Here is a 27,387-nt window from a genome sequence, read left to right as displayed (position 1 = left end):
AAAAAAAAAAAAAAAAAAAAAAAAAAAAAAACATTGAAAAAAAAAAACTTAAGGGGCGCCTGGGTGGCTCAGTCGGTTGAGCGTCCGACTTGGGCTCAGGTCACGATCTCGCGGTCCGTGGGTTCGAGCCCCGCGTCAGGCTCTGGGCTGATGGCTAGGAGCCTGGAGCCTGCTTCTGATTCTGTGTCTCCCTCTCTCTCTGCCCCTCCCCCGTTCATGCTCTGTCTCTCTCTGTCTCAAAAATAAATAAATGTTAAAAAAAATTTTTTTAAAAAAAACCTTAAAATTAAAATGAATACTCAAAGAACTTGATGCACTCATTGTCTCCAAGGAAAAACCCTGCAGAACAGCATCAGGAGACCACCTCATCATGCACACTCCTAGATCTTTTGAGCTGTGCTACTTAAAAGTATGTAGCTAATGCATATACAAAATTAATAAAACCCAAAGGAACAAGAAGGGCAAAAGCATTTTCTGGAGGCACTAAACATATTCATTCGTCTTTAAGTCATCACTGTGCCCAACATGGGGCTCAAACTTACAACCCCAAGATAGTTATTCGCTCTACCAACTGAGCCAGCCAGGCACCCCATTCATTCATCTTTTTAGAAAAAAAAATTCCCTTACATAAAATCCATAAACATGTAAGCCCAAAAATAAAGGAAAAAAGCATGTATAACCCTTAAGCAAATTCTTAACTTTCTATAAATTATATAAGCTAGACCAGACTTTTGTTTATATAGCATCAGATGGACATTCAAATTTTCTTCCAGATAAATCAAAGAAATTAGGATATTTTACATTAATCAAAAGAAGGAGAGGTATGAACAATATTAGTTTCAATACATTTTCCTTGTGCCTTTTGGTGGGATCTACTTTTAGCAAGAGCCATTTAACATATATAATTACTAAATGTATATATAGAAAGGTATAAAAATTAGCTTTCATATCACAGTCTAAAAAATGATTAATGTAATCTTATTTAGTTAACAAGAAGAGAAAAAAAAACCCTCCATAAATAACCATCTAATTATAAGAACACAAATGTTATTTTATAGAGAAGTGAGTAAATAAAGCTTCTTAAATTGCTAATTATTATAAAGTCTGGGATAACTATGTTGTGATGAGCACAAAAATATCACTAACTACAATCACAAGCTTCTGAGCCTCAAATGCAAATTGGGCTCAGGTTCCAAAATTCTAAAAATTCTACAAATGGTATGGTTATACAGAAAAACAATGAAGAAAAATCACAGTTTTAAATGGATAAAGACATACAAGGAAACATCATGGTGATGCGGTTAGGAGAAAGGTCAAAGTATATGACGAGCTAGAGCCGTGACTGAAGCTAAGTCTTCTGCCATAATGTCCATGTGCACTGACATATTAACAATAAATAGATCCATGGAATTATTAGTTTTATAAAATGTAAACCATTTATTCAGGTAGCAGCTTAGCTGAACTCACATCCAGTGATGTTCCAATAAAAATGCTCATCGTTTTGACACTTATTTAATACTAGCAGTAGGAAATGCCTATTAAATGTGTGTATACACATGTTTGTGTAAGTAAAAACATATATACCTATTATATAAAGTTTATACACATGGACTCCACTGACCAAGTGAAAAAAAATACAGTAAGTAAAAGGAGTAGCATTTTGGCCAAATCTGAATATCAGTAGTTTATAGCATAATACATTCATAAAATAAAACTATATTTGTTACTATCATAATCTTTTAGAAAATTCTGATATTTCTATTTAACTTGAAATCTGGACATTTTTACAATGCAGGGATCAAATATGAAAACATGTTATATAAAATATTTTTTCACTTAAAGGTATGAAACTAAAAGAAATCATATGCTCAAAAGCAAATTCTCTGTTAATGATTCAGAGAGCCTTCTAGTATAAGACAGATGGTTGTATACTGAGACTAGGTCAGAAAATATTTCAAGTGCTATTTCTTTATTTTTCTTAGTAACGGCGTCAATTTAAAATGATCTTTTCATTCCCATTGGCATATCCTAGGAACTGGTTTGCACATTGGAGTAAACCTTCCTTTGATTCAGCAGTTATTCCTACTAAATTCAGATAGAAGTATTTCTGTATAGACTGAGGCCAGATATAAGAGAGTGAAGGCAATGATTCTGAGAACTGGAGCAGGAAACCTTGCTACCCATAAACCGAGTAAAGGTTTGTGTTGTTCCCAAGAGCTCAAACTAGCTCCGCATCAACCAAATTAACTGACTACATATTCCACTTATTATAGCCTCTTAAGGAACAGCCCAACTGACTATATCCCAGGAGGGAATTCTGACCACAGCAGAGGCTACTGCTACCTGGTCAGCTGTGTTAGGCATGCCACAGGTGATAGGCTGAACTCTATAGAACAGCCAGAGAAAGAAACTTCAATGGCACAGCCCTGCTCAATGTTTGAAAGAAATGCCTTGAGTCTTGGCCAACAAGTTGTTAGAGATTGTGCTCATGCACATTCTTTGTTTGGGTGTGCAGAGAATGAAAAAGCTACGTGAAAATCAGTAAATTCCCTTTAAGGACATGGGCTCTCTCAAAAAATCTTGAGTTCTAGGAGTCTAAACAATCAGAAGCCACAAATTTTCTAACGTTTGGCAAAAGGAGAATGGTAGAAAATCTTAAATAGGTTTCACGGCCCTTCAACTTTGTTAGCTTTACTACAGTAACAGATGTGAAACTGTGCACACAGCTGTGAATGATGGAGATGAAGATATTCAGGGCTATGGGAGGGGTCTAAATCAAATATAAATCTTGGTCATAAATGTAAGATAATACAATAAACACTAGCAGATGTATATTTAGACAGTATGTATCCATCACAGGACACTGTGACATGTGCTTTGAGGAGGCACCTTATGAGTTTTCCGTGCAAAAGCCATCTTTTTATTTCACTTTTTTACTCCTTTTGCTAAAAAGGAAATTTTCTTGTAAAAGAAGAAAACAAGCTACCAAAGAACATCCTTAAATATTACCCTTAAACATTAATTTGGTGAGAATAAATTAATATATACAATTAACACTACGAATTGACTATTTTTTTAAAGAGGTTTCCACTATTCCCGGTGATTATAATTCAGTTATTTTAAGTGTTACTTTAATTTACCAATTAAGATAATAAAAATCACACACCAAATCTGTGTGATGGATAGCTTAAGGAGCAATGCCACTTCTCACGGTCTACGTAGAGAACCAAACAAAACAAAACCTATAAAACTTCCTTCGTGACGTTTGCACCTGTATCGCCACAACCCAGAATAATCAATTTCATTAACTCAGCGATAACGCTCGTACATTTAGTAAACCCCCATCGAGTGGATGAAGATGTTTAACAGCGAGGCTGCCTTCAGTGTGAAGGCAAGCAGGAGAGCCAGGAGAAGGATTGGGGATGGACAGATGGTACGCCAGCATGGGAGAGGGTGATGAAAGCAAAGTGGGAAAGAACTCTTTCTCCCCATTCGTCAGTCTTCCTAAGGCCTTGATAAATGACAAGTGTTTCTCTTTCCACTGAAAATGACTTTTCTGGGGGGCCCTTATCAGGCACGCTATAAAGTACCGAAACCTAATCTACCTCTTTTCCTTTAATGGTCAAGGTGGAGTTACTTTTACATCTAGAACATTTTACAATTCCTTTGTAAATATTATGATTTTTAAAGCTGGGAGGAAATTAGGAAATCACTCGGTTTAACTAAGCCCTTGTTTTGCTGCGAGGGGAACTGAGGTCCAGAGAAGCCATGATTGCGTCCCTAATCTACATAAATATCCTGGAGTGACAAAAAAAGTTTGGGAATGCCACATTTAGTGTTATTAAAAGCAAGAGACGAACACACATAAGAAATGCTTCACAACACAAAGAAAAAAAGTACAAAAAAGAGCTCTCCCTCAGAATGGCTAGGTCATCTCGTTCTGATGTTAGCAGGAAGCGGTAAATTAAATATAATGGGCTTTAAGAAATGGAGTAGGGAAAAGGTACTAAATGATGAAAAGTATGAACACGTGTATTGATTACCAACCAAAAAATTACGTACAAAATACTTACCAAGTACATATTATATCTCGAGGAAAATCCATAAAATGAGAGCTATAAAGCCTCTCGTAATTATTTTCTACCAAATGTGTTTCTATCTCTGTTTCGTTGTAAGAACAAAACATACGGTAAGATCACGAAATGCACTGAATTCAAATCCCCAGCTCCCCTTTACATGAGGCACCTATGAGATCAATTCCATTGCCACTTCTGCCAGGCGGTTCTCAGTGAATATTCTCCTTAACACTTAGCTGCGGTGAGCAGGGAAACCTTGGGATAGAGTTTGAGGATATCAAATTCTGCACAGCTTTCTATTCCTACTTCTATGACGGCCTTTCAACACATGACAATTTCTTGTGTCAAAATAAGTATTTTTCTTAAACTTTAAAAGCGTGAAAATTCAAATATGTAGGTGTGTTCGGCTTCCTCATGCCTATCATCAGAGCCAACGTGGATGCTTTTTCGCTGGAATCACCTAGATCAGTGCTTTCCCAAGCGTCTCTGTGGCAGAATGCAAACTGACTTTACAATATGGCACCTGGGTAAACACTTTTGTTTTCACTATTTAAGTATGGGTTTTCATGGACTTTAGAAAAAAAAGGACACACGGTTTTAGAAGTGAATCAATTTTAAAAATACGTTAAGTAAATAACAGTAGAGGTGGTGTGAATATGGCCAAACGAAATATGTAAGGTTTGGGAAATGCTATTCTACATATGGTAACTTCTCCAGTGATGAGTTAACATAAATATCACTGTTCATGAAAATTCCAAACTAAGTTGTATTTTACTCTATTACTTCCTTTCTTTTATCTCCTAAAGCAGTGTCAATCCACATAATATGAAAGTAATTTCTTTCCACAGAAATTAATTTTACTGAATATGACTGAAGGAAGCCTATGAAAATCAGCATTAATGAGTAAGACACACCCATCTTTCCATTATTAATAACAACTTCCCAATTCACCTAATTGTGGGGCACAACATCAATATTGTTCTGCACAATAATACCACATGTACCACACCCTGGGTAATGCCACAGTACTCAAACTGCTCGACACAGTCTTGCCCAGCCCAGTCTGTGTTGTTTTCTCCCCTCCAGAGAGGAAAATGTACTGTAGGCGCTAGCAAGAAGCTAAATGGAACAAGTCAAAACTGAGATACTTACTGTCGCTGGGGAGGCCCGAGTAGTGTGTGTCACTGAGTGACCAGAGTTCTCCATAGAATTGCCGATAAGATAGGTTCCTCCAGAGCTGCTGATGAGTTGTCCTCCGGTGACGCCCATCTGAATCCCACCGGTGCCCACCATGCTGTGGGACGAAACCACGGTAGTCACCTGCGCAGAACTCCCTTGAGTATCAAAGTAATTCCCTCCAGTGTTTTGGCTGTACATCTGCGTTTCTGTGTAAGGGTAAGTTGTTGTTCGGCTTTAGAAGAAGAAGGAAAAAGGAAGCAATTTAGTAGCTTATTTCTATCATCTGAATGATTTTTTTTTTTCTAGTGTGAATATATGTTTAAATGACATCAGTTAGCTTATTAGCCTTTGGAACAAGGCAAGTTTGGCATTTTTGCATGAAACTTGACTCCGGACATAGTTGGGTTGACTTTCCAAATGAGAGTACCTCAACACTCCTCTGTACTTGAGAGCTTTTTTGCCCTCAGCCAGTGCCTACCTCCAGTGTATAGATAAGTTCAGGTCTCGTCCACATAAGAAATCTTGCTGAACAACTTGTCCGATTCCTTAGAACACTTCCTGCGGATCCCAGTTTTAGGAAGGGGGCTGAGGAGTCAACTCGCCCTGCTACTCCCCATTCTTAGATGGCCGGCAAGCAGCTTTCATGACCAAGGGAGCGGGCTTGGATCTCTTTCTGGCCACCGTAAGGACCTTGAGCAAAGAGTTCACTCACCCTGGACCCTCAGTCCCACTCTCTAACCCCTTCTCTTCCTTCACACTCAGGTTTCTGTTGGAGGAGAAGACTGTGCCATCGTTGCATGTCCTCACTTTCCACCTGGCAACAAGTGGAATTAAGCTTCTGCCCTTGGCTTCTCATTGCACTTGCTTTTAATACGGTCACTTGTGACCAAATCTAAATACCAAGCTAAAAGGCTGCAGTCAATCCTTATCTTTTTTGACCAGTCTGTAGCATAACGTTGTTGACCGCTCCGTGGCGCCCTTTCCTTCCTTCTCCTGTTCTGATTAAGTAGCTTATTTGCCTGATGTATTTTCCATTTCCAATGGACTCGAACTCAAATTTTAACCTGACTTTGGCTTTTCACTTCTCATTCTGAAATAATTAGAAGCTCACCACAAGTTGCAAAAGTAGGACGGAGAGGTATAAAATACTTTTACTTAAAAAAATTCAAATATCGAAAACTCAAATATTAAAATTACCGGTTCTATCATCATTCTCTTCAACCTGCCACACTCCAGAGCTAGCCACTCCTGATAGTTTGGTGTCTATGTTCTCAGCTCTCCTCTACGTATACATAAAGTAACTCGGTCCTAACCTCTCTCATTTCTTAAGTTTCTATAGCATTTCTTCTCCACTTTTTTCCACCATTACCTTTCAAGAACCTTTTGGAAGCTCCAGCTTTCTGGGATCTTAAATACTAAGAGTTTCTGAGGTCTCCATTTTTAGGTTTTTTTTTTTTTTCTCCTTTTTATTCAGATCACCTCTTTTTACCATGCTCATAGTAAATGACCTTACCTAAATTAATCTCTCTCTCTACTTTGTGATTCTATCTTTAAGAATTTGAAATCTGGTTTCTAACAGCCACCTGGGTATCTCTACCAGGAAACCCCACGATACATGGGAAGTCCCCTGTGTAAGATTTAACATACGACTAGAAAGAAATTCTCCATCTCTCTTGCTCCTTTTCGCATCGTCCCCCCAGTTCCGGGCGGAGGGCAGCACCACCATCGTCAGCTTTGGAAATTATTACTGACTCTTTCCTCGTCCAGCCCGACATCAGTCACTAAGTCTTCCTAATTTTACCTTCTAAATAATTTTTCAATTCTCCTTTCCATTTTCATACGCACTGCCTTCACTCACAATATTCTCTATTATAATTGCCCTCTCGCTGGCTTTCTTTCCTCTAACTTGGTTCTCTTCCAATCTATCTTCAGATTTGCTGCCAGGGGAACTAACTTTTCTAAAATTCAAATCCGAAAATAAAAGTTTTCTTAAAAACCTCTCCATGATTCTCCCTGGCCTCCAGAAGAAATTCTAAACCCTTGATCTGCCTTACAGGAAGCTGCGAGGGCCGGTGCCCCCTGTGCTCTCTGGACGTGGGACTAGCCATGTCTTCAAACGCTTTCCTCACTCACACCACGCTGATCTTTTCACTGGTTCCTCCCAGAACTATTTTTCTGCACCCCTTGCCCTCTATGGCCACTCCCAGTAGGGCTGTTGCGTTTTGTTCCCTGTCGTCTCCCGACACCCTGTGCAAACCTGAAACAGCTCTTAATGCACTTACTGCTAATTTCCTCATGTCTCCGTACTCCTGTGAAATCATTTTATTCCCATCTGTGCCCTCAACACTTAACGCACCTGCTGGTATCCAGCAGGCACACTAGTCAACAAATAAAAATACGATTCTATTTAAAAGTATATTTGACATAATAGCCACTTTCATCAATTTCTAAAACATAAATCCTTCTTTGTTTTGTGAACACATGAGAAGTTACGTAAACTATTTCGAGATGTTTTGGTGTCGCTGAAAGCAGGTCATTTAAACCCATTACAATGGATACTTGTAATATAATTTATAATGTATATTCTAGTAAAATGATAAAGATGTTCCAAAAGTATTCTCCACTCGGTAAAGTTACTGCTTTCCTGAAAGAGCACAGATCCAAGTACAAAATTTAGTTTGGGGTGATGATTGAAATAACTCCACAGAGAACGCTTTTTTACACATAGAAAGATGCCATTTAAAATACATATACATCATGGTTCTATTTCCCAACTGGAAGTCCATTTATATTTCAAAGAATAGCCATGTTGATTTCAAATTTAGGTAAAAAAGAGAAATGCGGTCACTTTAATTTATCCAAATATGACAATGACCCTATTTCATTGCACTGAAAATAACCGTCTTCTGTTGCTATTTAAGTAAAGCCAAGTAAAGTGTAGAAATAAATAGGTGACAATAAATATTTCCACAAAGGTGGGTATGCTGCTGGCCTTCCTTTTCATGGTCCAAACAAAATGATTACGCGTGCTCCTAGCACTAACTTGATTTCACAAATGAAACACCTAATAGCTAATAATAGAGAATATTTACTGACCAGTTCTGATGCAACGGGCACTATTTTATGTGCTTTTCAGATGTTAACTCATTTAATCCTCATTACAACTCTATGAGATGGGTACTACTCTAATTTCTATTTCACAGACAAGGTGAGTAATTGTTTAGAAAAGGTTAGATAGATTACATAGCCTTGCCCAAAGCAAACAACTAGTAAAAATAAAAAAAAAAAAAAAGACTTGGAGTCTGCACTTAGCCGATGCTTTCAACCATTTCATCACAAAGAAATAACTTTTTATGCATGTCAAAAATATTTGTGAACGACAATGGGAAGAAATCTCTACAAGGTGGTCCAGGGAATGTATGAACTTCCTGTGGCTACCGGGGATTTCCTTACACCTGAGCTCACTATCTCCTAGCACCACAATCGCAGAAGACGGACGCACAGTGATCAACAAGGAGAGATGGACAGGGCAGGGTTGTTTCAGAGGATACTTAACCACCTCAAGGGGTGGGAGTTTAGAGAGTCTATGATCATGGAAGAACCAAGAGTAGAGTAGAGTAGATCGCCACTCTATCATAAGAGAAACACTCCAAGGGATCTGAATCACTCCATCTGTTGGACATGCCTCCTCGATATACTAAGTACTCAGTGGACAAGGGTAATACAAACAAATGCACCGTAGGTATACAAAATCTCTATAGCCCGCAAATCAGTATGAAAATATGGCAATCGACTTTTATTTTCATACATCCTTCTAGTAGTTAGAGATGATTCGTGAGCTAGAAAGTGAGAAAAGAACGCGAGGAGGAGAAAAGTCACTGAAGAATGTGCCTCATCCATATTTGCCATCACGTGGGGGGAAAAGTCTTGGCTACTGCACAAACACATATTGGGGTAAAGACTGACAATTTCAGCTGGGGGGGGAGGGGCAGGGAAGAACACATTTTATCACGAAATGAAGTGTCGTGAATGGTTTCTGAATTTGTCTCTGACAAATCAACACTTACAGTGGGAGGAGAGGAGACTCTTAAACTGGGTCATAGAGGCAGACCACAATATCCTTAGTCCTGTCCTTCAAAGGTTAAGAAGATAAGCATTAACCCAGTGCTGGATTTCTGCCTGGAGCTGGAGCCAGAGCCATGCACAGATAACTTCTAAAGTTCTCTGCCATGTCTGCATGTTCTAAACTCCTGGATAAATACTGAAAAATGTATGTAAAAAAAAAAAAAAAAGCAGACAACAGCCAAAACAGTTCTTTCTTACGTAGTAGAAGCAACGACTCTTTAATTCTGATACCTGAGATCAGCCTATCTTTCATAACGTATCATGAATACATGTGAGTTATGGCTTGCACACTATTTCCCAACCCCCCCCCCCCAAATTTCCAACACATACGTTCCAGAAAATTACTCAATATTTGGCATATCAGGCTGAAAGCAGCTCACTATTTCTGGACCACACATTTCGGAAACAGCTAAAATTCCCAGGCAGTTCTGTGCACATTTGAAAAATGCTACTGTGTTCCCTTTGCTCGTTCTTTATTGATTGCCAAAGACTGTTACGAAAATAATGTGTCATATTATTTCTACAGCAGAAGAGAACACTTTCCATTGTTCTGCCTGTGTATCCAGTAATGGAGGTAAATACATAGGTATGTGCATGCTTGCTAACAGAAGCTTCTTCGTAGCTGACTCTTTTATAAGGTTCTGTGTGAATGTCAGGACTGATCCAGTGAATTCAGGAAATTAGTGCTGTTTGTATCCCATCATGCCTCAGCATACACTCTGGCTAAGCATGACCCTGAATAGTCCCAGCCCGCTTATTTTCTAGAATGATTATGTCAATTTACCTTAGCTATAACCTATTTTCTATTTTCTTTAGCGTCAAGTGTCTTATCCACAAGTCCAGCTATATAATATCTGCAAACTACGTGCTTTGTGTTTTACCCAGGTTTTGAATATCCTCCCACCAATAAGCCAGGCAACTATAAAATTAAGCAATGGCACGAAAATGGTAAATTAAGGAAATAAAATATCTTGCAAGTTTTATTACATAAAATTTATTATGAAGACAGAATATGGTAATGTGGATCATTATAATATCTTACATTGGTATAATGTTTTATTCTTCACTGGCTACTCTGTACACATTCTTTTAACAAATATTTACTGGGCATCTATTCTAGCACCCAGAATAAAAGGAACAAAACAGACATGACATCTACTGTCATTAAGGGCTATATGATATGAGGAGTAGGTGATCACAAATATATGAAATAAGATAATTAGGAATTTTCCTAAGTTCATGAAATAAAAATTGAATACAAAAGATAATAAATGGAAGGGAGCATATTAGAGTAGTCAAGTAATGTAACCCCAAAGAAGAGATATGTAGCTTAAAACTAAAAAAGGAAAAGGAGTCCTCTCTATGGAAAGTGGAAAGAAAAACCTATTGGGAAGAGAGCACAGCATGTGCAAAGTCACAACACAACGAAGATCCTGATATTTAGGAAGAAATTAGAAATGAGAAGGATATTAGAAAGAAATGAGGTTTAAAACATAGGTAAAAATTAAACATGCAAATAGCTTAAATAATTTTTTAAACTGTCGGTCACATTTACAGTTTTAACAGGTCACAACAGCATTACAAAAAGAGACTAGCATAGCCAGCCGACATTCTAGCATATTATACCTAGTGAGGGGAAGGGTTATTTTGAGGAACGTTTGTTTCTATCATATAAATACATGGTGTGTGTATGCATATGCTCACGTGTGCATTGACCTGAGTATAAAATGTACATCTAACTGTGGATGGTAGTTTACAAGTTTGAAAAACACTGTTATGAACTCTGGCAAGAAATCTGAATTTAGTACTAAAGTGGGGCAGGGGTAAGGAGGCTTGGGCCTGGAAAGGTGAAGGAATGTTCCAGCCAGAGAAATAACCTGGAAAAAAAAAAAAAAAAAAAAAAAGCCTGAAGCCAGGGAGGTAGCTGGAAACCATGAGAAAAGGGAGTGGCAAACGGGTCCCAGTGCTGCAGGTGGGTCATGTGACATGATTCTGGAACATGTTCATCAGACATGATAGGAGGTGATCTTATTCCAAAGTGTTTCAGTGTCCTGATAGCAATATTTGATTTATTGGAGTAGATTGAGGAAATAGGTAACTGAAAGTAGCCAGGATGTCTTTTAAATATTTTCTAAAACTTTGAGAGCACCACGGAGAACTTGGAAAATTTGGGAACTAGGAGGAATTATTTTTAAATATGGAAGATATATTATCTCACTTAATCGTCATTAGGTGAATCACGTGGGTGAGGAATTGTTGGGGCACCTGGGTGGCTCAGTCGGTTAAGTGTCCGACTTTGGTTTTGGCTCAGGTCATGATCTAATGGTTTGGGAGCTCAAGCCTCGTGTTGGGCTCTGTGCTGACAGCGTGGAGCCCCTTTGGGATTCTCTGTCTCTCTCTCTCTCTCTCTCCACAATGCTCTCTTTCAAAAATAAATAAATAAATATTTTTTAAAAAAGAGAACTGCTACCCCTCTTACATAGTCATGAGCAGAATTTAGTGGTAGCAGAGGCACCTTGGACTTCTTGGACGGGGTTTTATCTATGGTCTGGGTGCTGCCTAACCTTTTTCAGTCATACTCTGCAGACTTCTTCAGTCACAAATACCTTTCAATAAATCCTGTGTTTTGCTTAAAGAAGCCAGAGTTGGTTTCTGTTGCTTGAAATCAAGAGCCTTGCCTTCAACAGTTTTCCATTATGAAGGTTTTATGTGCATCACAAATGCCCCGCATGGAAGGAGCCACATTATTTGGAACCTTCCACAAACTGCGTTCATACAGTATATAATCTCTGGCTGGCCGGCATGTATGATTTATTTGAGTTTCCAAACAGATCTCCTCTTGAATGCTTCAAGTCAGACTGAAGCCAGAGGATGCAACAGAGGAGCGGTGACATTTCCAGTTTGTGAAAGACACCAGGGGGAAAACAGTAGTTCAGAAAGGAATTCACGTGACACGACACTTAACCTCTTATTATTACCCAAGAATAAAAAACAACAGATTAAAATATAAAGTAAGAAATACTACTCAGAATCACTAACAAAACACTTGGCTTGATTTCCATTCAGAAGGCAAGCTTATTTCAAGTAAGTAAAAACTAAATGCATTTATTGATTTGTTGCCACAACAACTAGGGAGGAAATGAAAGAATGAATGTTAAGCTTTCTGGCAACAACTAATTGAACTTTCTCATTCATCCGTAGGATTTTCATTACTATACGTGTTGATAATGTACAAGGTATTGGAATTGAAACTTCAAATTTATATCATCCTATTACCATTACATGCAGATAACTGGCTGTTTATACTTTGTATTTAAATTCTTTTTTTCTATAATAAAGGAATGTGGTTCTCACACTTGAGCATCCATCAGAATCACCAGGAGGGCTTGCTGAAACACAGATTATTAGACCCCGCTCCCAAAACTCCCAGAACCAGGCTGGTGCTTCTAACAAGTTCTCAGGTGATGGTCGGTCAGTGCTGCTGGTCTGTGGAACTCTGAGAACCACTGGACTGAAGGATATTAAAAATGTACAACCCCTATCTCACAGGTATGAAGGAAAAAAGTACTGTGTCACAACTATTAGCTCCTTTAGTCTGAGTTTTTTCAAAAGTCTCAAGTTGGCTGTTATAAAGGAGTTTTCTAGTCAATTGCAGCTAACCCAGAGGAGCATTACTAAAATTTCCATTGCTCCCAAGTGGTTTTTTAAGCACAGCAAAAAAGGTTCACGTAGTAAGTACATTTGTCCTGACAACGTAAGTCAGGAAAGTGCATGTGCACTCAAAACAACTGTGGTTGAAACGGATCATAAAAGATTTTGATCCAGAGTCCCTGGTCTAAATTTATAAATAAGAAAAACTGAGCTGGATCAAAGGGTAGTTCTATTTTTAACTTTTTGAGGAAACTTCATACTGTTTTCCATAATGGCTGTACCAATTTATGTTCCCACCAACAGTGCACAAGGATTCCTTTTCTCCACATCCTCATCAACACTTGTTATTTCTTGTCTTTTTGATAATAGCATTTCCCTGATGATTAGTGGTGCTGAGAACTTTTTCATGTACCTGTGGGCTGTGTGTATGTCTTCTTTGAAAAAATGTCTATTCAGGTCCTTAGCCCATTCTCTAATTGGATTATTTGCCGTTTTTTTTTTTTCTTTTTTTCTTTTTCTCTCTTTTTTTTTTTTTTGGCTTTTGAGTCGTGCGAGTCTCTTATGTATTTTAGATAGCAACTTCTTTCAGATATACGGTTTACAGATATTTTCTCCCATTTGGTAGGCTGCCTTTTCATTTTGCTGATGGTTTCCTTTCTGTGCAGACAAGCCTTTTAGTTTAATGAGTATACTTTGTTTATTTTTGTTTCTGTTGCCTGTGCTTTTGGTATCAGATCTCAAACATCACTGCCAAGACTGATGTCAAGGAGCTTACACCCTATGTTTTCTTTTAGGGGTTTTGTAGTTTCAGGTCTTATACTTAAGTCTTTAATCTATTTCAATTTTTTTGAGTGCTGTAACATAGCGGTCCAATTTCATTCTTTTGCATGTGGATACCCAGCTTTTCTTAACACCATTTACTGAAGAGATTACCCTTTTCCTATCGTGTATTCTTGTGCCTTTGTCAAGGATTGGTTGACGGTACATGCTTGAATTTATGGGCTGTTTCTGGACGCTCCATTCTGTTTCAGAGCTACCATATAATGTGGCGATGCCACTCTGGGTGCGCATCTGAACGAAATGAAATGAGTGTCTCAAAGAGGTGTCTGCCCTTGCACGTTCACAGCAGCATTGTTCGTAATAGCCAAGGCGTGCGGACAACCTAACTTGTTCATCAACAGATGAACGAATGGATACAGAAAATGTGGTATACATATAAACAATGGAGTATCATTCAGCCGTTGCAAAAACATAGATAAACTTTGAAGACGTAATACTAAGTCAGGTAGAGAAAGATAAGTACTATATAATCTCCCTTATATGTGGAATATAAAAAGTTTAACTTACAAGAACAGGGAGTAGAATGGTGGTTGCCAGGGGCTGGAGCTGGGAGAAATGGGAGATGATGATCAAAAAACATAAACTTTTCAGTTAAACAGTAAGTTCTGGGGGGGTCTAATGTACGGCACTGTAATGATGGCTAATAATACCGTCTTGCGCACTTGAAAGCAAAAACAAAAACTGAGCAACCACATACATGCACGTAAGCCCAACAATGTTTTGCAAAGGAAAAAAAAGACCCTCCCCCCGCCCCCAAGAAAGCTATGTGAATACCATGTTAACAGCATTTCCATTTAGTTCCGATCATTTTCCCTGAGGTATTTAAAACAACCAAGTAACATTTCAGTAAAGCTGCAGGATATAAAATTAATACGCAGAAATCAGTTGTGTTTCTATACACTAATAACAAATTAGCAGAAAGAGAAATTAACAATTCCATTTACAATTGCACCAAAGAGAATAAAATAGTTAGGAATACATTCAACCAAGGATGTGAAAGACCTGTACTGTGAAACCTATAAAACACTGATGAAAGAAACTGAAGACACAAACAAATGGTGAGACCTTCCATGCTCATGGGTTGAAGGAATTAATATTGTTAAAATGTCCATCCTACCCCCTAAGCAGTTTACAAACTCAATGCAACCTCTCTCAAAATACCAGCAGTGTTTCTTATAGAACTAGGACAAATAATCCTAAAATTGTCTGGAACCACAAAAGACCCAGAGCAATCTTGAGAAAAAACAAGCTGGAGGTATCCCAATCCCAGATTTCAAGATATACTACACAAAGCTGTAGGAATCAAAACTGTATGATACGGGCACAGAAACAGACATATAGATCAATGAACAGAATAGCCCAGAAATAAGCCTATAATGTAGGCACATTTATATGATCAATTAATCTATGACAAAGGAAGTAAGAATAAACAAGGGAAAAAAGACAATGTCTTCAATAAATGCTGGTCCCCACCCCATACATGAAAATACACTCAAAATGGATTAAAGACCTAAATGTAAGAACTGACACCATAAAACTCCTATGAGAAAACAGAGGTAGTAATTTCTTTCACATTGGCCTTGGCCTTTGCTAGATAGGTCTCCTCAGGCAAAGGAAACAAAAGCAAACATGAGACTATTGAGACCACTTTCCCCCAGTGGGGGAAAGTACACAGAACTCAGGCCATAGAAAAATTACTTGGCCCATAATAAGAATGAAGAAGACCCAACAAGACAGGAAGAAAACAGAACAATACAGTCAGAAAAGCCAAAAGGAGGAGCATCTGGGCGGCTCAGTTGGTTAAGCGTCCGACTTCGGCTCAGGTCATGATCTCACAGTCCGTGGGTTCGAGCCCCGTGTCGGGCTCTGTGCTGACACCTCAGAGCCTGGACCCTGCTTCACATTCTGTGTGTCCCTCTCTCTCTGCCCCTCCCCTGCTCGCATTCTCTTTGTCTCTCTCTCAAAAATAAATAAACATTAAAAAAATAAATTAAGAAAAAAAAATATAGAAAAGCCAAAAGGAGATAGTGATTCAAGGAGAGAATAGGTGGTGGGGTTGGCTGTTTGAGATGAAGGAAATTTCATCTAGAAGAATGTCTATTAGACTTAACAGCTGGAGGTCACCGATGACTTTGACAAGTGCAATTTCATGGTAATGTGGAGAAGAAAGCCAGCCTGAAGAATATGTGGCCAATCCTGAGAGGTTTTAGTATGAAGAAGAAGAGAGAGACCAGGCATTTGTCAGAGATGGAACACTCTGAAACATGGACAAAAGGAGTTAAAGCAGGTACGTGTGTTGTTGAGGCCAGAGCGCTAAGTCGAGGCAGACAGGCGGTGCTCCGTACCCTGAGTCAGGCCTGCTGTGGAACTGAAGGCAGTCCAGGGCTTCCGAGCACTCTGTGGGAGGCAGGTCTATTAGCCTGACTACTGCTGAGGGCTGGACTAAGATGTGTTGGTGCTGTCCTTTCTAGAACCTTCTTTCTGGTCATTACAGCTCAGCCTTTGTGAACCACTCACAGACTTTTGATAGCCAAGGGATTATACTCATATAATAAAAGACATTAATTAGCCTCCCTGTAAGACACAACACCATGATTCCAAAATACATACCCTTTACAAACATACGCCTTCAACAAAGATTTCTCACTCCAGCTTCCAGATACAGTTTAAGTAGAGATTTTTTTTATCAAGTTTTACTTTTGCAGTTAGTTCTATAAGAGTAGAGTGCCTATACGAAAAGCGAATATATTTTTTTCAGACAATACTAATTATCCCATATCCCATTTCCCTCATTACTCCCTCCCATTCCTGTACCTGACCTGGTTATTAAGCAACGATTTTAATTATTAATTCCATTCCACAGATTAGGAAATCTGGCCACACAAATGCTGTTTGTCTGAGGTTACAATGTAGCCAGTAGGAGAAATCTTAGAACGTGGGTATCTGCAGTTCCATTAAGAAAATTGGTAACACAATTTGGTTCTACACCTAAAAAAGGGCAGGTGGATTTCTTTCATGTTTTCCTTTTTTAATAAAAGGAGGGAAGAGGAGAGGAGGAGAAAACTTAAGTGTCTACACTCTTCCAAGTGTTATGGTCTAGAACTATTCTGGATATCAATCTAGTGGATATAAAATATCACAGAGCAAATTACCCTTAATGTGCATCATTTCATTTCTACTAATGAAAAATAACAAAAAGGGATATAGGCAGGACAGCCAGATAATAGCCTTTGTCTTGCAAACTATTTAACTAAAGTATTTGATGTTGAAAAATCATTAAGTATGGACTTTTCTATACATTTTATGAATATCCAAATAACATTATAAATGTATGAAATAAATGTAACTGTAAAAGTGTAAGACAATTTTTTAAATAAACACAAAAAGATTTTCATACGAATAACAACAGATTCTAAGTTTTAAAGAATAAAAGTATCATAAGTTCAACCATCTATCTACAGTAAGAGACACAATCATGTAACTGGCCTTCCCTCCAATCTCCCAAATGACTCAGGATCAAAAGACCTTTACTTACAGATCATTGGAAAGGACCAACCATGCACTGAAGGTCAGAAAATAGGAACCCTAGACACTAACTAGCTAGGCAACCTGTCAGGGCCTCTGTTTACTCATCTGTAAGGTGTAAGGGTTAGAATAAATGATCTCCATGACCTTCCCACTGCTGACATTTTGGAAGCCATATTTGAAAGTCTGCTTTATTTGAAAAGAGGGGAATTTTTATGTTATTTATGAAATGGGCCCATCTCTAACTGGAGAGAGGCCTCAGGGAGGCAGTTCTCTCTCCAAGAACTTCCTGAGTTATCAGCGATATACTTCCTGAAACCCAAATGGCAAACCAGATCCTAGAGCAGTTTGCATGTGCATATGAGGAGAAGCATACATGAAGAAAACACCCTCTCAATCTCAATTACAGAAATTCCACACCCCAGTTCTTCAGAGTAGGAAGCATTTAAATGTTCCTAAGAAAGCAAAATCTTACCTGGAACCAAGAGACAAAGAAGGAACTTGAAGAGTATCCCTTTTAAGGTTTCTTATTAATCATTTTAAAAGTACATGAAAAGAAGAGTTTAAGTGGCTTTGGAAAATGCACCAACTGTAAGATTTTCAAGAAGTGACTTTTTAAAATTTAGTCCTCTACGCATGCTTAGGGATTTTAAATAAATCTGCTCAGTGTCAATATATTAATGTACAACCTCTCAAAGTATACCATGTGATATGACTGCATGTTATTCAAGGTAAAAGAATTCTGAGGTTCAGTTTTTAATACACTGCCTTTCTTCTCAGAGGACTTCTCAGAGCCTTCAGAAGACGAATAGAAATTTAGAGTTCCAGAAAGAAAGAAAGAAAGAAAGAAAGAAAGAAAGAAAGAAAGAAAGAAATTTAGAGTTCTCAAAAAGAAAAAAAGAAAAGAAAGAAATTTAGGGTTCTCAAAAAAAAAATTTAGAGTTCTCAAAAAAAAAAGAAATTTAGAGTTTTCAAAAAAAAAAAAAAAGAAATTTAGAGTTCTCAAAAGAAAGGCCTTTGCAGTGTTTTCCTCCTTATGAAAAGCACGGAACACTTTATAGGAATAACATTCTGTGAAACACAGTTTATAAAATTCTGTATCGGGGTTGATGAGAAATCTATAATCTAAACAGGAAGATTAAGAGAAGGCCTCCTCCAGTCTTTTCTTACTGCAACAGATACGCATACAATAAAGACACTGTCATTTCAGAACACTGATCTTCTCTAAACAGTGGACAAGCTTCAAAGAGTGGGTGATACATGAAAATCCTTGAAAATTAAAAACATTTTTCAAAAAAGACTCTTAACTTGGCCATGATATAGTATGATGTCTTTATTTCCATTTTGACTAACACGATGAAGGAGTCACTTGGGGGGGGGGGCCAGGGGCAAAAAAAAAGGGAGTAGGGAGAAAAAAAAAAATTTTTCCATTAAAAAAAAATGGATTTATTAGCTATGTGAAGAAACAGCAATTGCACTGGGCCGTGTCCACATGGTATGTAATGTTCTCCAGCTGGGTTAATTACAGTGTTCTAAATTATTAGCGATCGTAAATTCTAAGAATCCGTACAAAAAGACAAGACTATGATCCAGGCTTTGGAAAAATATTCATGGGAAAACTATTAGAAGGAAAAGCAAATTAAGCTGCCTCCTCCTTTCATAAAAAACTATTCTCTAACAGCCAGCACTGGAACGTGGTCTCAAGTCCTTGGCTGAAACTTGGCATAGGAATCTGACTGGGGCCCAAGTTGGGGGTCAAACGCTACCTAGCTATTAACTCAGTGTCGTAGAACGGAAGAATACGGGGGACTCTTTCCTAACATGCACGCAAGTGTAGCAAATAAAAGAGGGAATACCAAGACTCTAAAATGAACTTTAGAGACAAACACTGTACATAGTCAAATAACAGCATACAAAGTAATGGAAAGACTGAAATAGCTTAAGCTGAGAAAAAAAAAAGTTTGTTATATTTGAGAAATAAATATTCATAGTCCCCTAGCTACTAAAATTTTGAGTAGAATTCCTGACGAGACAATGTGTCTTTAGTAAATATGAAAATGATGCTACAGGATCTTGGTCAAAAATTGCACTGAAGTTGAAATTTTAACGGAAGGATTTTTAAAGATGCATCTTCTCTCTCTATAGCAAGGGTTCATGCACTCTGTGATGTGACTGGCGGGAGATGCGGATACAATCTGAGCCCACACAGACCGGGTGGAAGCTAATCGGACTTTGTGGCAAATGAACTCACGACCCAGACCTCATTAGTCATGATCTAACCAACTGAGTCTGTGAGCCATAGAAAATTCATGTTGACATGAGGTATTTACTTGGAATCATTTCTGTATCTAAACGGGCTTTGTAGTTTTAGGAAGTCAACTTTTAGACATGTTGTTTTTCCAAGGGTCTGTGAATGAATGAATTCACCGATCTCGCATCTACCTACGGTGTGGATGACCCTAACGGCAGTGGTGGGGTAGTTTTAAAAATGTACAAGGCAAGAGGCAGAATTCAGGGTCAAAAACACGAGTGGAAAACATAAAAAGAATAACCACAGTGCTTAATTTTACAGCAATAACTGAAGTTTACTGTTTCCTATTTATAACAATGCGACATGAAGCACTTTTGAAAAAAGAACTATCTGCATTTCATAGATGAAAACAGTGAGGCGGGTTGTGTAACTTTAACGAAGCCACATACCAGTAATCTCTCCGCCTTACCTTGGACCAGTGATGAAAAACTGTGCTAGATACCGTCTCAATACCCGTTCCAATTGCCCCTTTTCCCCTGCTGCCTTCTACCATACACACGGAAGCTACAGGCCAGTCTTCCCAGACTCCCTTGCAGCTAACCACCACTTTGTGACACGATTAAGATACAAGGCAAGGGACAGAAGCAAAAGAGAGCTGGACGTTTCTGGGAAAGCCTCCATGTGCTTGTGCGTGACATATATACACATATAAATATATAAATACACACACACACACACACACACACACACACACATCCTCTTTTTCCTGTCTGAAATGTAGATATGATGATCGCAACCGAAGCAGACATCTCACAGACATACCAGAAAATTGTGGCCCTGATATTCTGCTGTGGCCCTGATTGCTGCGAAACTGATGTCAGCAATAGACTAAAGGAAGCACAGTTCTGGATGTTTCTAGAGGATCATCTCCTGTGGTCTTTTGGTAGCTTACCTCTAGATTGGCTCAGCAGATCTGTTAATCATGTTGGAAGACAAGGCTGATGGCAGAGCGTTTCACAGGCACCAATCCCCCCTAAGAAAGCCATCTGTCCCTACTACATACTCACTACCCCTGCTCCCTGGAAATACCTCACTCTGTGAGGCCAGACATCTACCAGAGCAATTCCCATGGGGTAGCCGGGTCCAGTTATGCTCCCTCGGCTATCTGTCAGCTTGTAAGGTTTTCTCCAATAAGCCTTTGTATTTGCACCGTGTCGTGCTCATGATTTGCACAATATGCTACCTTTGGACTTCTTATGACCTGACAAAAATAAAAGCCCTGATATTTTCAGACTTCTATTTGTCGGATTTGCTGGGATTCTCTGCTGACAGAATGCTGTAATATATGTATGATAAAATGCTACCGAAATAAGACAGTAGAGCAGTAACTTAGCCCTCCACTGCAGGGGAGGTGGTTTGTTAAGGCTTTGCCTAGGATGCCTTTACTCTGGGGCTCTCGTGACAGATAAACCACAGGCACGAATGAAATGACAATACAACTGAGTGACCTCCAGCAGTGTCTAGAAACCCCTAACATTTTCCCTGGTAGAATACAAGTCCAATAGACGCAGGTGTATCTATTTTTTTGGTGAAAATGCCAACAGTCCTGTGGGTGTATGGTAGAGATTCTAAAAGCAGGCTCCATCCAGGAGGCCCTGGTCCCACACAACGAACAGTAAGAAACAGCCAGTGTCTACAATATGTAAAGAGTTACAGATTCGCTGGACCAGAGAAATTCACGGACCCTTTATTAGGTGCCAATCACCTCAACAGATGTAAAGAAAACAACAAAATGACAACAGTTCCCATTCGGAAAGATTTCTTCCCGGCTCGGTGCTGGAAGTGAAAGTCGGGGTACAGTGTTGTCCATACCCTAAAGGGAGAGGACAAACTAACTGAAGTGGAGAGTGAGGATCCGTGTCACAAGGCGGGGGAGATGATGAATCAGTCGATAAAGATCACACGAGGCTCCGCGTTGGGGGACTGGATAGAAGGCAGAGAAAACCGCATGTCCAGAAACAGGCTCATAAGGGTAGTATCTGGGGAAAGATTCACAGAGCTGGTTGTTCCCAGGACAGGTGGGACAGGAAGCTGGACACGAAGGAATGGGGTGAATGATAAGGGGGAGAGATGAATTTTATTTCATAGGTAACGGAGGGGTTAAGGCAGTGGGAATGTGGCTAAAAGCGATGAGAACAGAGAAATGAGTCAAGATCACTGAAGAGCTTTCAGTTTTCCATCAGCTATTGTCTACCAGGCCTTGTGTCAGTTGCTGTAACTGTATTTCCTTAAATCCCCACGACAACTCTTAGTAGGGTGAGATTACCATCCTCCCACCTTCCAGGGAAGAAGAATAAAAAGTCATGACTTAGTCATGACTATAAAACTCGTACAGAGTTAAACTAGGGTTCTAAGTTGTTTTGTTACAACAGCAAGAGGTAACATTAACCGAACTCTCGCCACACGTCATGCACTGTTCTGGTGTTCGATTTGTTGCGGTGGGAAAAAAAAAGAAGAGAGGGACAAAAATCCCTGCCCTTGTAGAGGTTATAGGTTGATGTCCTGGGAACCCACAAAACCAGGAGGTGCAGCAAGAAGAAAGAAAGCATAGGTTTTCAACTTGGGGCACACCAACATAGAAGGGAGGCAGGCAGAAGAGAATGAGAGAACTTGAATTCATTTCAGGGACACGCAGAGATTCAACAGATTCCAGATAAACACTCAAGTGGTAAATAAAAACAATACTGGTGACCTGTAATAGTTCTTAGTCTCTTTACCTATAACATCTTGAATCTTAATCCAAGTGGCTGAAAAACACAATTGGTATAAATTTACAAATGTACATTATTGTTGCTGCAAAGGTGATGAGTTCGAGGGGGAGGAGGGGGTGGACAGGAAGGGGGCAAGGACAAGTTCAGACAGGAAAAACAGATTTGAGTATCAGGTACTCTTATGGAGTTTAATAAATGCCCCCAAAAACTAAGGTCCTCGTTGTGTATTGGCTTACGGACAAAAACATACACAAATCCACCTTACTTATAAAAACAACAAGTATAGGTTTTACAAGGTAGTAAGAAGATACGAAAATCACCAACAAGGAGTATACAGTTTTGTCATCTTGTTGAAAACCATTCAAAGGCCTAACACTTTTCATAATTTGAAATATTCCACTGAGATGAAGTGAGAAGGAAAATCAACACACACTCTTAACAGACACAGACTATTCTCTAAACATCAGTCTAATCTCAATAACTGTTCTGGTAAAAAAAAAAAAAAATACTGTGAAAACAAGGGAACCATTTGGGAATAGTGGGATGTGTCAAAGAGTACCATTTCTCTCTAACCAAGCGGGAGAATTGAAAATACTCCCCCACGCAAACTTACATTGCTCCATTGGTATAGACAGTATCGCTTCCTTCCACATACTGCACCTGGGCTGGGTACACATGTTGTACCTGCTGTACGGTCTGGACCTGCTGTACCTGGAAAACAAATATTAGGAGCACCGTAAGAAGCAGATACAACAGAACACACAGCCACGGCGTTAGATTTGCCTCAAGGATTTCTCTGGGGTGTTAAAACCTAGGAGATTCAACGTAAGTGCACGTTGGGTCCAAATCAACCGAAGCAATTATGTTGGATACATTCTACACCATTTCTGCAGGTGTAGGTTGCGGACGTACGTACTCCAAATATTTAGGGTGAAAAAATCTGGAAGCTCCTCACTTATTTTGATGATTTGTGAAGTTCTCTTCAGTCGGTCTGCTAAAGCTAAGTTCATTTTTCAATTTACAAGATTCACAGGACACCTGGCTGGCTTAGTCGGCAGAGCATGCGACTCTTGATCTCGGGGTCATGGGTTGGAGCGCCGGGTTGGGCATAGAGACGACTTCCAAAAAATTAAAAGATAAAATGAAATAATTCACGACGGCAAATTTCATACACTCAAATGTAGAAAAAATACTGCCATAAACCCCCTGGGCTCATCAAGATAAATAACTGCTACCAGCCCTCCCCTTTTAACCCCTTATAGGATTATTGAAAAGCAAGTGCAGAGATTTTTATCACTTCACTGGGAAAGATTTCATTTGGCCTCTGAGAGAGAAGGGCTATTTTTAACACGAACACAATACTAGTATTACATATAAAACATTAACAATTCTAGGATATCATCTAAAATCCAGTCATTGTTAGATTCTAACTATTCCAACTTGAGCAAACCCAACTGTAATGTATAAACTGTATTTTGTATATTATGTATGTAACACAGAAATTCATTTTCATTTTAAAATTTCACTTGGGTTTGCTCAAGTCAGGATCCAAACAAGGTCTGCATATTATATTTGGTTTATATTTCCTATCGTTCTCCTCTAATCTCTAACAATCTCCCATCCTTCTTATCCTTGACTATTACTTATTGAAGAAACTGGATTATTTGTCTTGTAGAATTTCTAGAATTCAAGACTTGGCTGATAGCATCGCTGAGGTGTCATTTAATAAATTCCTCTATCTCTCGTATGTCCTATAAACTGGTAGTTAGACTGAGGGCCTTGCACGGGTTCAATATTTGAAAAGCTGTGTACTACCTATCACGTCACATCAGGTGCCATATGACAACTGGCTGTCTCTCCTTCCGCAGTGTGACATATACTCAGTGGGGTCAGGTGTAGTCAGCTACATCCACTCATCCTCTTCATGTTCTAAGTGACAATATTAGTAGCCACTGACGATCGTTTTCTAGGGCTAGTTTTGCAATTCATAAAGGCTATAACTATGGTAGTCTGATTCTATTATTCCTTCTTCATGTATTAGTAGACTTCCATAAAGAAATTCCCCTCATTAATTATCTGGTTGCTTTGAAAGAAGGTTCGTATAGGAAGAAGATAAATACTCGATTCTTCTTCTTAGCAGTACTCAGAATAAGGATTTATCGCTCCCTTCCAAGGTAAGCAATGTGGTTTGGGGGCGGTTTGGTCTGTAGCTTCATGATTCTTGGCTGTTAAGCATATCTGATGTTTTTCAATCACACCAGGGTTTTGGTGTGGGGGGAGGGGGGGTGGTAAATTGTCCCTTCTCTTGACCCATGGTAGTCCCTTCAAACCAGATTCTGGATCTCGTGACATGATCACAGTAATCTTTCTTACCTCCCTTGCTTTCTGCTGTGATAAGATATTCTAGACTTATCTCTTACATTTTCTGTCCTAGATCTAGAAGCAACCATCTCTTCCAACAGCCTGGCTCCTAGTAGTTAGGAGTAATGTAAATACGTAAAAACTGCTTAGGAAGGCAATTTACAAACAGACAAACCATTTGCAAACTCTGTGATTTCGTCTATTTCTATGTCTATTTACCCACGGAAAAGTTGCTGGACAGTATTATTAAAAGATACTGTTTATAAGAGGAAAAAGTTAGAAGGGAAAACCTCAATGTCTGAAAAGCAGAGTGATTAAATAAATTAGAAGAAAACCCTTCTGTAGACTATATGGCTAATGTTAAAAAACAAAACTGGATTCAAATTGATATGTAAGAGCTCTAACATGTTATCACGTAAAAAAAGTACACTGCAAAACAAAGCTTGCAGGATTTCTTTATGTTTAAAAATATGCATATATCTAATTTGTGTGGACATGCATATATAAATGTATACAAGTATATAAAGGAAAACAGCAAGGATTCACATCAAACTCCCAAAAATGGTTACTCTGTTGAGTGACATAAAATGAGACGGGAGAGGTGAGGTAACTAGCGTCTTTTATTCTGCATATTTATATTACTCTTGGAAATTGTAAAATGAAAATGAATTCCTATGTTTCATACATAATATATAAAATACATCAATCAATATGTGGAAGAAGGACTTCCAATTCTGGCTATGATGAAATAAATACTATTAGAAATGCCCTCCCCACACCAAACAAGAAGGAAGCTGGACACAATATGTAAAACAATGTTTTCAGTCATTTGAGAAAAGACATCATAACAGTGTGATCCTTCAAAAGTAGAGAAACAAACAAGGTCACCCTTTAACGATCCCAGCTTTTGAAAGCGAGGCATTTCCCAGACTGCTGAGCGGGAAGGGAGGAACCAAGTAGAGCACTGTGATCTCACTAAGGGGAGGAGACAGCTATCAGAACTGGGGAGGTTGGGGCAGCTAAAATTTGGGAGCACCAGCAGACAGCACATTAAGCAGAGAAAGAGATCCAGAAATACTGAAAGCGATCGCCTCAAGTCTGATGCTGAATATGAAACTGCACACGTGTAGGGCACAGAGATATTCAGGTTCTAACCAGACAGAGTGAGGTGACCTTATTGAACATCCAGGGCATTCTGTAGAAACACCAGAAGAGCAAAGCCCTAGTAGTCGGGCTTAACTAGCTCTAGAGTAAGACTACTTCAGGGCCATCTTAATAAAACCGAGAAATAAGCCTTGAAAAGATCCAGGTGATTCACTTAACTGCCTATACAAAACAAAGTTTAAAGCTTTAAAAGGAAGACAGCAAAATCCAGACATACAAAACTATAAGAATCAAAATGTCTAGTACCCAATAAAAAATGACTAGACATGGGAAGGAGCAGGAAAATGTGACCTACAAATAGGAGAAAAAAAAAATCAATCAATAGAAACAGATATAGAGGGGCGCCTGGACGGCTCAGTCAGTTAAGCGTCTGACTTCGGCTCAGGTCATGATCTCACGGTCCGTGAGTTCGAGCCCCGCATCGGGCACTGTACTGACCGCTCAGGGCCTGGAGCCTGCTTCGGTTTCTACGTCTCCCTCTCTCTGTGACCCTCCCCTGTTCATGCTCTGTCTCTCTCTGTCTCAAAAAATAAATAAACATTAAAAAATTTTTTTTGAAAAATAAAGAAACAGATATAGAAATGAAAGAGAGGAAGGGGCAGAGACTTTAAGATAGTTATAAATAGAAAAGATTTAAAGGAAAGCACAAATATGATGAGAAAAAAAGAAAGAAGCTATGCGGAACCAAGTAGAATACTGAAAAGTACAAGTTGAAAACATAATATCTGAAGAGAAAAATTCACTCACTGGGTTTAAGAGCAGACTATATAATGCAGAGGCAAAGACCAATTTGAAAATCTAGCAATAAAAACTATCTTCCATGAAGAAGAGACAAAAAAAGAAATGAGGAACAGAGAATCAGTGAACAATGGGACAACATGAAATGGTCAAACATACTGCAATTGGAGTCACAGAAGAAGAACAGAAAACGTAAGTTGAAGAAAGAGCAGCAGAAACGTTTCCATATTTGATTAAAACTGTAAACACGCAGATCTAAGCTCACTATACACAAATATATAGACAAAGAAAACCACATCAAAGTATATCACCACTAAAAGTGTTAGAAATAGGGGCGCCTGGGTGGCTCGGTCAATTGAGCGTCCAACTCTGGTTCGGGTGATGATCTCGAGGTTTGTGAGTTCAAGCCCCGCGTCAGGCTCTGTGCTGACAGCTCGGAGCCTGGAACCTGCTTTGGATTCTGTGTCTCCCTCTCTTTCTCTCTCTCTGTCCCCCTCCCCTGCTTGCACTCTGCTCTCTCTCTCTCTCTCAAGTAAATAAGCATTAAAAAAAATACTTTAAATAAATAATAAAAGTGCTAGAAATCAATTGTAAGGAGACAAATTTTTAAGCAGGCAGGAAAAGGACACACTGTAAACAGCACATCACATATGAGAAGGAGTGGAAGATCCCCAGTTAGAAATAACGCATGCACAAGCCAAATGAT

The 27,387-nt window shown here is 38.9% G+C and overlaps 1 protein-coding gene and 1 non-coding gene across 11 annotated transcripts in view; one reads left to right on the top strand and one right to left on the bottom strand.

The window, feature by feature from the left end:
• RFX3 (regulatory factor X3) overlaps nucleotides 1–27,387 on the bottom strand; it is a 286,010-nt gene that overhangs the window by 95,022 nt on the left and 163,601 nt on the right. For 8 of the 10 annotated variants that reach the window (XM_049632946.1, XM_049632974.1, XM_049633000.1 and 5 more), the window contains 3 exons: nucleotides 23,032–23,129; nucleotides 14,379–14,417; nucleotides 5,229–5,487 (listed from right to left, as the gene is read on the bottom strand). In XM_049632946.1, the coding sequence (XP_049488903.1) occupies nucleotides 5,229–5,487; nucleotides 14,379–14,417; nucleotides 23,032–23,129 (396 nt within the window). The remainder of the gene's footprint in view (nucleotides 1–5,228; nucleotides 5,488–14,378; nucleotides 14,418–23,031; nucleotides 23,130–27,387) is intronic. The other 2 variants (XM_049632954.1, XM_049632986.1) reach the window with 1 other exon arrangement.
• On the top strand, nucleotides 58–142 carry TRNAP-UGG (transfer RNA proline (anticodon UGG)). The gene has a single exon. It is a non-coding gene; the product is annotated as a tRNA-Pro (tRNA).

The sequence above is a fragment of the Panthera uncia genome, chromosome D4, assembly GCF_023721935.1.
Source record: "Panthera uncia isolate 11264 chromosome D4, Puncia_PCG_1.0, whole genome shotgun sequence".
NCBI classification, from domain to species: Eukaryota; Metazoa; Chordata; class Mammalia; order Carnivora; family Felidae; genus Panthera; species Panthera uncia.
This window is presented reverse-complemented; position numbering and strand designations above follow the sequence as displayed.